Source organism: Rhinolophus sinicus, linkage group LG05, assembly GCF_036562045.2.
Source record: "Rhinolophus sinicus isolate RSC01 linkage group LG05, ASM3656204v1, whole genome shotgun sequence".
Lineage (NCBI taxonomy): Eukaryota > Metazoa > Chordata > Mammalia > Chiroptera > Rhinolophidae > Rhinolophus > Rhinolophus sinicus.
The window spans coordinates 61388599-61399658 of record NC_133755.1 but is presented as its reverse complement, the minus strand read 5'-3'; the positions used below and the strand labels follow the sequence as shown (position 1 = coordinate 61399658).

At 42.3% G+C, this 11060-nt stretch overlaps 1 protein-coding gene across 1 annotated transcript in view; it reads left to right on the top strand.

Annotated features, from left to right (window-relative positions):
- Positions 1–1958: 1958 nt before the first annotated feature.
- Positions 1959–11060, top strand: part of SUCLG1 (succinate-CoA ligase GDP/ADP-forming subunit alpha) — a 33694-nt gene continuing 24592 nt past the window's right edge. The window contains exon 1 of the mRNA XM_019756388.2: positions 1959–2218. Within this exon, the coding sequence (XP_019611947.1) occupies positions 2122–2218 (97 nt within the window). The 5' untranslated portion in view covers positions 1959–2121. The remainder of the gene's footprint in view (positions 2219–11060) is intronic.

Here is an 11060-nt window from a genome sequence, read left to right as displayed (position 1 = left end):
TGACCAGATGTACTCTAGGGTGCGGAGATGGGCTCATGAATTTCTGCAGTTCTCCAGGGATTCAGGCTGGGGTTTTATGATAATCTTTTTGTAAAGAGCCCTCTCCCACAGACTTGTCTGAGAGTGGGAGGAAAGGAGAACATTAACCTGACAACACATAACTCAGAAGAATTCCTTCACTCAATGAATTCCAGTCCTTTGCTTATTTGAACTGTTGGGTTGCGAGGGTGAGAATCCAGAGGCAAGTCTGACCATCTCTTATGAAAATTGGAGAGAGCTAGCTTCTAGACTGCCCTCTTTAGAATGTGCAGGTCCTTATGGCTTGTTGCCCTCAGCATTGGGGAATTAGCCAGTGTTTTTAGGCTAATGGAAGTGTCCTATTCCACATCGGGTTACTCATATCAGTAAAAACTTCAAAACGTCATCTTGCCATGCAAAGCAGAAAGTTATCTTTGATGATAATAACTACTGTTTATTGAGTGCTTACAAGGTACTAAGAACTTTACATATTAATGCATTAACTGCTCACAATGCTATTAAGAGTTAGGGAGTTTCATCCCCATCTCAGTGAGAAAAGCTGAGACCCAGAGGTCACATAGCTAGTGGCAGAGTTGGAATTTGAATCCAGGTCTGACTTCAAAATCAATCTGCATATAAAGATGAGAGGTATAGTTAGAGTCCAGCACAATCATCTGTCACCAGTGATCTATGGAATTGGGGTGGAGGTGTAGTTATGAGGGACTGAAATATCCTTAGGTTCATCAAACATTGTGTGTGGATTCAATAAATAAATGTATATGCTATTTCTCTTATACATCAATTCAGTTCAACAAATAAGTTCTCTCTGTGCCAGGCTTTGTTCTAGGTGTTGGGGAGACAGTGTACAAAAGAAACTAAAATCCCTGTCCTTGTGGAAATAATTCATTAAAATCATACCAAAATTATACTTTTGTCATCGTGCATTGTACCAATTAAATGAAACTGAAAACATAACTATCATCATGTGAAGGCTCTGGAAAAAAAATTGCTACTTAAAATAGATCTTCATACTGGACCTATTTGGAAACCACTGATACTTTTTAAATCATCACAAGGACATGTTCCATTAGATGAGGGAGGGATTTCGTGTGCAGTCAAGTCCAACCTGGGATTGACAATGTCTGGGTCACAGAGGACATATGGGGCAGTCTCCCTGGGTGATCCCACTCATACACCACATAGCTGAGTGTCAATTATAATGACTACTTAAGTAAATTAGGATTATAATTTCATTGATGATGAGAAATCTCGGGCACAACTGGAGGCAAGCAGGTGGATTATTTTATCTCTTGTTTACTCTTTGACTCTGGGACTCTGAGATTCCTTCTAAAGATCTTACAGAGGAGTGACCGGTTTGTGCAAAGTGGGAGCAGTCACATTTGACCTGTAACTTCAGTCCTCCAGGATCCCCTAGCAGCACCATTCGTTTAGTGCTAGTCAAAGGCTGTATGGTAGTCTGTTTTAATAAAAGATTCATATTCCAAGAAATTAAGTGTCGTAAAGTAGCTTTTGGTCTTTCCCGTCCAGTCCTGGACACTAGCATGAGTTCGGAGGCCTGTGACCGTCGATAATCCTTCCGGGTCCTCGCTGGGGTAGGCGGTGAGGAGTATTATCCTCTCCAGGTGCCGGAGGAGGAAAATGCGGTCGTGATTGGCCAGGCGCACGGAAAGTTCTGCACTGCTCCCCGCACCTCGCTTCATTGCTTCCTCACTCCTTTTGCCACTTCAACTCCGGGTTTGACCACCTTCCCTTCTCTCATCCCCCGCTGACAACCACAAACCAGTACCGGCCCTCAAACGACTACATTTCCCACAATGCCACGCACCGACCAGCCTCCCTTGGGGTTTTCCCTAAGCTGCCGTTGTCATTAATGTTGAATCAAACCCACAATTCCGGCGGAGAGCCGAGTTATTGACTTTTCCGTTAAGATTCCTTTTTTCCTTCTTCATCTGCGGACCCGGGTGTTCGAGGAAGAGGCCTTTGGGGAGGGAATTTCATTCAGGCGACTGCTCTGGCCACCCGCTTCCTCCCCAGGCCTCGGCCTCTGGCAAGTCCCCGGGGACCTGGGAGTGTCATTGGTGGATGACCGCAGCCCTTGCTGCTGCAGCTGCCGGCGCGACCATGGCCTCCAGTAGCAGTGGCCTCACAGCCGCCCGCTTCTTGTCGCGCTCCTTCCTCCGTAAGTCCGGTCGGGACTCTCTGTTGCAGGCTCCGCGAGCTCCTGGCCCCGCCGGGCCCAGTGTCTTGGTGCAGGCCGCGGCGGGGCCCTGCGGGGCAGGACCTTGGCGGGGGCCTGGGAGCCGCGAGAGTCCGGCGCCAGGTCGGGGACCCTCGGGGGTGGAGGCCACTTTGCTGGATACGTGGGGCAGAGGCATGACTTAGCTGCTGGTGGATGGGGACGTCAGCTGGCTGAGCCAGGATTCTGGTGTTCGAGCCTTGCAGCCCTGGGGGGCTTATTCTTGCCCCGGCGGTGATGAGTGGTGGGATGGGGGCAGCATGTAGACTGGCCTGTTGGGAGTGGTCCAGGAGGAGCTCAGCTGGGAGGGTGAGAGTCTGGGTTGAGAAGGTGGGGAAGGATGTCTTAGGAGGAAATTGTGGAAGGCTGTCCCTTATACAGAAGGGTCTACATTTCTAATTATCCTTTCTGTAAATTGTAGGCTGAGCAGAGAGGTGGGTTATGCACCCAGAGTCAGCATAGCCCAGAAGACTTCTAGAAGCTTAGAGTTGGCTGGAACCTTAACCAGTTTATTTGTAGTGTCTCCACCTGGCGGTGTGAACCCTCCTCAGTTCCTGAAAACTTAATACCAAAGGTTCCTAGTCTTTGAATAATGCTGACTCTTGAAAATTCTTGCCATGTTCAAAGTCTGTGTTTTCAGGTAGGTTGTGTAGGAAGAGACTTTGGAATCAGTCACATCAGGGTTTGTTTGAGGTCTGGCTAGTCCCTTACAGTCTGTGTAATAATCCTGGGCACTTCTAAATCTATTTCTCAATTTCTGTTTCAAATCTCATGAAAATAGTACCATGTTTTAATGAATCTGAAACATCATTACATGTAAGATGCACCATTGTTTTGTCTACCATTAACAGTGGAAAATGATTGCTGATTAAAATTGTGACTCACCACTGGTTTTCAAATACATCTTAAGTGATGTTAAAAAGTGAAAAAATGTGCATCCTAGAAATTATGAAGTACAGGATGATGTGGGTTTATTGTGCAGAATAAATAAAGCAATTTATGTAAAGCACCTGGGATGTAGTAGAAACTAAAGTTAATTTTTTTGTCTTCTGCTTTGCTCTTAATTCTACTGCTTATGCTGTATATTGGATGAGACAGTTCATTTCTTGAGAAGGTTCCATTCTAAAAGTGTATATTGATGGATGTGTGTTCAATAGCTACAGTTCGTTACCAGATCACTTGAGGACAAAGGTCTGGCTAGATGACATTGGCAAGTAGGAAGAAGTTGGGTTTCTTTGAGAAAGTTTTCTGGAGATTCTTACTGTATAATTTAAAGGACAATTGAAGGTGTTGTAGGCAGAAGGAGCAAAGGAATTAGTTATACCTCTGTCTTTCTCTCCTGGGGTCTTGCCCCTCTGAGTTTCTGAAAAGTCTTAGCCTGGGGTAGGTCTGCTGGCTTAGTAGGAGAGTCTAGAGAAGACAAGAAGAGTGTCTGAAAGGTCAGGAGCGGTAATCCACCTTTAGGAATACTTAGCAGTTCTCTTCTCACAGAACTGGAAGTTCTTTTTCCCTAGACTCTCAGGACCACAGGCCTTAAGAGATCATCTAGTTTAGGTTTCTGTTGTGAGTGATCTTCAGTTGTCCTAGTCATGTGATTACCCTATATGTTAAGGGTCAGAGAGTTCTGAGATCTAAACCAAGTTATTTCCTGTATTAGAGGGGTTACAGACTACAGTGTTTAATTATAAAAAACGCTAATCTCCCCAAATCTTCTTTTTTCTCATGCCACATTTCTAAGCCCTTTTTTGCTCCCACTAGGTAAAAAGCCACAATACCACCTTGTAAACTTTTTTTAAAAGCTGGTCACAAATTAGTAATAAAACTAGAAATGCTAGGGAATATTGTTCCTTCTATTCTCTTAAGTTTCAATTGATGGTACATTTTGTTCTGAAGGTCATAAGTGTTGCAATATTGATTTCACCTAGGGAAAAAAACCCAAACACTCGTACATGCCTTCCAAAGCGCCTTTGGGGACAGCCTGGAATGTGTAGAAATTCTTGAGCCCAAAAAACCCAGCTTTATGGCTTATGAAAAAAGGGAGAGAATCCAGTTGAAGTGGGAGAGAAAATGAAAAATAAGAAAGACTTTCCATTGGCCAGTTTAAGGTTTTTATGAACACCTTTGAGGTTAAGATTGTAGAGTTTTTCAAGAAGTATAAGGCAGTGGAAGGTCGTTTTAAACTGAAGCTCAGGAGTTCCTGTAAGTTGGGTCTTTTAGAAAAAATTGGGAAGCAGAGCCAGTATTTTTGAACCTCAGAATTTCGGTGTTTTAGTCCTAGAAAGTAAACTTTACAATCCCATACCGTTGTTTGGCAAATAAACCCAGAATGTTTCCTAGCCAATATCAGCATTGGTGCTAGAACTCAGGCTCTAGTACCCATTCTGGAGTTGTATAATTTATTGTATAATTTAAGGGACAACTGAAGGTGTTGTAGGCCCCTGTGTGATATACTATGAGCCTCCTTTTTGAGGCTCTGATGTGATTTTTTTCTTTTTTTGGCAGTTTCTGTGGTTTATTGAGAAGGTGACTGATTACCTTGCTCACAGGTGCCACCTGCCTTTTCCATGTGTTTGCCAAGTTGTGGAGGCCTGTTTTTGGAATTGGGGAGACATTTGGGAAAAGGGGACCCTCAACAGTGATGTTTCTGATGCTAGTATCTATTGCCATTGCATCTAAGAACCAAGTCTTTATTTCAGAAATAGGAAATGGCTTTGATCTAAATGCACCAATGTAGACATGAGAAAGTGATTTGATTTTCTGACCTCAAACTTGTTCTTCCACAGAAACATAACTGGGGATGTTCAAAATAATTTCTCTGAAGTATAGGGGAGCTATTTCATTTCACCAAAGGACAGGCATTTTGTTGCTGTAGACCCACATTTCTTTTTTTTTTTTTTACATTATAACGTTTCTAAAATTGGGATGTGTCTGACAATTGATGGTATCTTACAATAAATTGGCAGCATTTTTCTTTCTTACTAGTACTTAATAGTACTTCTTAAAATCAATGGAGTTTTAGATTTGGTACTTATAACTAACTAAGCTTCATTTGTGAGTAAATATTAAATGAATATATAATTTTGCATTTGAGTAGCGGATTGTTTGGGGCTTGGGAGTAAGTGGCTGCTGAGCTACTCTGTTATGTTTTAAAGTTTTATAGCTAGGGACCATAATAGCAGCATATTACATGTGCATAATAAATATGAGTAATAAGTGTACATTTGTTAAATTCATGAGTACATGGCTGAATAAATGAGTAACAAGGACACAGTTCCAGAGGCGAGTTGGAGGAGTATTTTCAGGAACAGTCTCAGATTATTAGTTAGGAGTGTGGTCCTTGGTCATATAAGGCCCTGGTGTGAGTCGCATCTGGGCAAGTAGGCAGGTGCTCTTTGGCCACAGCTTCATTAATCCGCAGCCTTCTTACAAATGATGGGGTCACTCTCTCTGGAGAAGAGGACACAGCGTGTGGCTGACTGACACCAATTTATCACCCTTGTTGCAAAGCACATCTCAGATTAATCACTCAGCCCGTTTCCTTCATGGCCTTTGTTACAGTGTGCACTTCTGTGGTTTTGTGTTTCTTTGTTTCATGTTTAGCTATTTTACAGGGCAGGAGACTTCCTGTGGCTAGGGCCTGAGTCCAGCTTGTTCCCCCTGGAAGCCCTACGAGCTGCCACATAGCCTGGCACAGTGATCAGCTCCGAGCAGTTTGGTCTCATTCTGCATCGGTAATAATAATAATAAATAGCTAATAGTGAAATAGCACTTGCTGTGCTCTAGGCACTGCTTTACATGCTGTGTATATTATGAACTCATTTACTTCTCATGTTGCCACGAGGTACATAGTATAATATTATCCCTATTTTTATAGTGCCGCTGCACCTTTAAAGATGTTTCATATGTTAAAAATTTACACGTGTGTGCATATATATACATGTTACATATAGGCTTAGATTAGTATATTTACATATAAACATATATAAGATATGTATGAAGACGTAAAACACTCTGGTTGGACTTATTTTAAAATATGAATTATATGTACTCTCTTTTTAGGAGATGATTTACCTTTATGCTCACATAGGATATGAACCCAACTTGGGAGTGTTCCTGGCACTTTGCTGCCCAGTTTAAAGGCATCATCAGCTCATAACATCACAGCATCCTTATGTGCAACTGTTACTCCATTTACAGATGGGAAGATTGAGGCTAAGGGAGATCAAAAGGTCAGAATCCCCAGGTCACATGGCTGATGAGCCGCTGAGCATAAACTCAAGCTCAGGTCTGTCTGATTCCTGGGGCTATGTTCTCATCTATTCCTGGGACTGCGTCCCGAGATTTAGACTGGCCAATTTATAAGAACCTGAAGAGAAGGCGACTGCATCCCATTGGAGATGGTCTAAGATGTGGCAGCTACAGCCTTCACCATTGGGAAATTCTTCCTGGTCGCCAGCCTCAGGTCTTCTGTTACTCTGATATTTAGTTTAAAATGTTCACTTCCTTAATGTTAGTAAAGTGAGGTATCTCCTTCTATTCTGATTTACCATTTGTCTATCATCTGTTGTGTTTCTTGTTTATGGCCTTTATCCATTGTTCTGTTAGGCTTTTGGTCTCTTCTTATTGGTGCTTCCTGTTGCTATGGTTAATTTCTTCTCTGTTAACATGTTATGAAAACACTCTCCTGGTCTGTCACTGCCTTAACTCTGCCTTTATATGCTTTACTTCTTTCTTCGATGGTGAAATAGTTCTTTTGTATTTACCTTACTGCTTCTGGATTTCATTTGTTTGGGGAAAAAAAAAAGTTTAGCATGGTATTTTACTAGGTTGATGTAGCTTTGAGGACAGCTAGTAGCATATAGGGCTGGACTTTTGTGCAATCTTTATATGAATTTTAGGGAAACCTGCGAACTTTGCATGTACAAAAATAGATGTATGTTCCCTCCCTGCCCTTTGCTGATCAGTGGGGGTTTGAGATTGACATTTTCCAAATCACACAAAAGGTGACAATTTTGCTTAATAAAAGTGTTTCTTTTATAGACCCTGTCTCTTGTCCTGAAATTCAGACATTTTCTATGCACCTGCTTTGTAAGGCACTGTACCATATACCATGGTGTACAAGACAGGTTCCTCACACAGGGATTTACAGTTAGAAGTTCTAAAAATATTTAGATGGTACTTGAAATAACCTTGAAATAAATTTAACCTTAAGAAATTAGAAATAATGCAGTAAAAAAAGTAACAAAATGTGTGTACCCATCCTCATACAGTGTGTGGCATAAATATTATACACCACGTGAAAGTATTTGCAAGTTCCATTCTTCTTAGTCTCAAATCTCTTACAAATCCCCCATTATATCCACAAGTCATGAATGTCATGTGTAGATTTATGGATTCCTCCCTGTACAATGTTTCTAAACGTGAACTTACATGAATGAAATTCTCAGGAAATTGAGTACATTAATTCTCCAGCTGAAAAGGGAGAGACATTTGCAAGATGGTTTGGCCACTACTGTATGCCGTATGTTCTAGATTTAACTTCAGCACATAGCTTACTCTGTTATTTGGTGGTTTTGTCATAGAGCATAGGTTTGTATTTAAAACCGGAATATGATTGAGCCTCTTTAAGTATTGGACAGACAATTGAAGGTTTCTACTATACATCACTTTGAATTCTTCAGCAGAAGGAGCATAGGCTATTTTTCATAACTTAAGACATTTGATTGATAATTTGGGTGGAGAAGAAATCAAGCAGGGACAGAAAATGCAGAGAGCCAGTCTGGCAGATTGAGTGTTTATAGCAGCTAGTAGTTTGCAGCCCAAATTAAAGAGAGTGGTGGAATTGTGGGAGGGGAGGTGAAGCGGTGCGGGGGTGGGGATGAGGAGAGACTGCTTTCCTAGGGGGCCTCCAGCCTGTGACTCTGGGCCTTGGGTTATATAAGGTGGAGAGAATGACACGAGTGACTTCAAATTTGGTGACCTTTATTTGGAATATAAACGTATTTTGCGTTATTTTCATTGAGATGCAAACACATAGCAAAAGAGAAAGAATTTCCTTGATTCTGTGACGTCAACAGTGTTAAGACTTATCACTGATTTAATAACAGTATTACCTTAAATATACCCACCCTTTGTTACATGTGTCATGGTGGCATGGATTGGCTGGAGACTGAGGGTTGGCCCTAGCTGGAGTATGTGTCACCTGAAACTCTAGAGAAGGCAGAGGTTATGGGGAGGAGAATTATAATGTACGGCTGGCAGCAGTGGCAGCTGGAAGAGTGTGCTTGGTGTAAAGTGCCAGGCAGGGTAGGTTCATCTGGTGTGTGGTGTTTCTGGGATTAAAAGAGCACTGTGGTGATTATGGCATACCGTCACGGCTTGCTGGGGCGCCTCAAGGTTTTCTCTGGGTTTCAGAGGCCATTTTGATTGCCAGCATTTCAGTTGGCTACGTGTCGTAGAGCAATCTTCCAGAAAAGGAGGGATTTCATTGTCAGTGAGTCCTTACTGAGGACCTCCTGTGACTGGTTTCTCACTGCTGTGCCCATGCAGGTATCAGTTTGGATAATGTGGGGCCAAGCTGGGTGCCGTGGGCCAGGACTAGGGCAGAGGTAAAGAGGGTTTTTAATTCCTGAGAGATTATGGCCATGGCCAGCAACTAGACAAGTCTCTTTTTTTAGAAGGTTGGAGGGTGAAGTATCAGATTCTAGGTGTGAACTGCTGGTAGTCCAGGGCTCACTTTGGAGGTAGCCCCAATGAGGAATCCACCCCTTACCTCTACCCTCTCGGCCCCCCTGACCTCTGTCCTCCCGTACACAGATTTGCTTTGGACAGGAGAGTTTCTCTAGCCCAAGTGTCCAAGGCCGATTCCTGTCATTGTACTGCTCACACTGTACAGTTACGACTCACTGTATGTCAGTTCATACAGCTGTGTGTTTTTTGTGGACCAGGATTCTCTTATTCAGTACTTATTCCTTGACACTCAGCACTGTGGCGTGGCATGGGTGCTCCCCAAATAATCACTGAAGAAATGAATGACCGTGACCACCCCAGGAACTGGGATATGCGCTTGATTATTCCAGCATCCCCTCATTTCAGTACCAGGGATGCCTTGTCTGCCATCATCCACGTTTCTTGTCAGGACAAGATGTGCTTAGGAATTTCATTTCCTTATCTTTGAACACATGTTTTCGGGTTGGCAAGTATTTCCTCTAGCAAGTGCAGGCTCCAGATATCCTGATTTTATCATTTGATCTTTAATCAAATCTTCTACTTTCCTGTCTGAAAACTCTGGAGAGATGGACTATTTGTTGGAGATTCCAGAACTAGGAGAGACTGGAAGAGCAGATTCTGCCAGGAATAGCAGCAGGGGAGGGAAAGGTGTAGCTCTTCCACAGGTATTATGGTTGTGGATATCCAGCTGGGAGAACTGGCGGTTAAGGGCAAGCCTGGGCCTGGAGTGACACCACTGGCGAGGGTGGGCTGTTAGGCCACAAATGTCCCCTTGCCCGGGGCAGGTTAGCTCTGCCCAGTGTGCCAGGACTTGACCCTCTGCTCCCTCATGGTCCCTTGTTCAGCGTAATGTAATTCAAGAATGCAGCTGTTTGGTACCCTGCAGATCTGTGTGCACACAGGACACGCCTCCTGGTGGGTAAGGGTGAAAACTGGGCCTGTCTCTTCCCTGGAGGTAGAGGGGACTCCAAAATTCAAAGTTATTAGAAGCTGAGGTCAGTACGTGAACTGAAGATGAGTCAAGGGGTGCTCAGAGGGCCAGAAGCAGATGAGATATGGAACCTAAGATCTGAGGATTTAGGAGGACATGAGGCAATGATTCAAGACGGAAAGCTTGGAGGGGACCATGGACAAATACATGATAAGATGTTCTTTTCTGGGGCTTCCTCAGTGCTCAGTGGGCAGCCCAGCACTTTGAAAGGACCAGGGATGGGCCACAGAGACAGCAGTTTGGGGCTCTAATGGGAGTTTAAAGGTAATCAGAAAAAACCCACAATTTTAATTCATCTGTGCTCAACTACCTACTGATGTTTGAAATATGAGGAGCTGACTTTAGTAACTACTTAGATTTCTCAGTTTTCGTTGAGGTAGTTTGCTGAAAATAACTTAGGGTTTTATTTTTAAACATGTTTCTCCATCATCTACTTTTCCTGTTTATTTTATTTATTTTCCTTATTTCTTTTATATGTGAAGTCTTGAGTTTTATATCAGAAGAGATCAAATTAAGTACTTTTGGATTATATTTTAGACAAGTTTTATTCTATGAGTTAACATTTAATGCTAATATTATTATTGGGGAGTGAGTTGCAGTAGTTCTTACCATTTCTGACAAAGTTTGCCTCTTAGCTCACCTATTTTGTTCATAGGTAAAATTGGTTTATTTATTCTGATAGCCATATTTTTTTTAGTAATACTTCCACATATATACATACTGAAGAAAGTTGATGCTCATCTAAGATTTGAAGTACATTTTATTATCCCCTGCCAATTAAAATCACACGCAGTCCCTTTTTGATTATACATTCATTTTGTTAGCATATAACCAAATGCTGATTAGTACAAATTCCTCACATACATTTACAGATGTTGGCCTTAAAAAGATTAGGTCTCATGGGGAATGCATGTGGCTGTTCAGTGAACATTATTAGTGGGGGGTGATACCTAGTTTACTAAAACAGTGTCTTTTTTTTGTCTATTTCTGTAGTCAAAGTGTCTTATTTAAAAGTGACACTTATAGTTGCCATAGTCACATTAGAGGATTTTTTTTTTCTTTTTT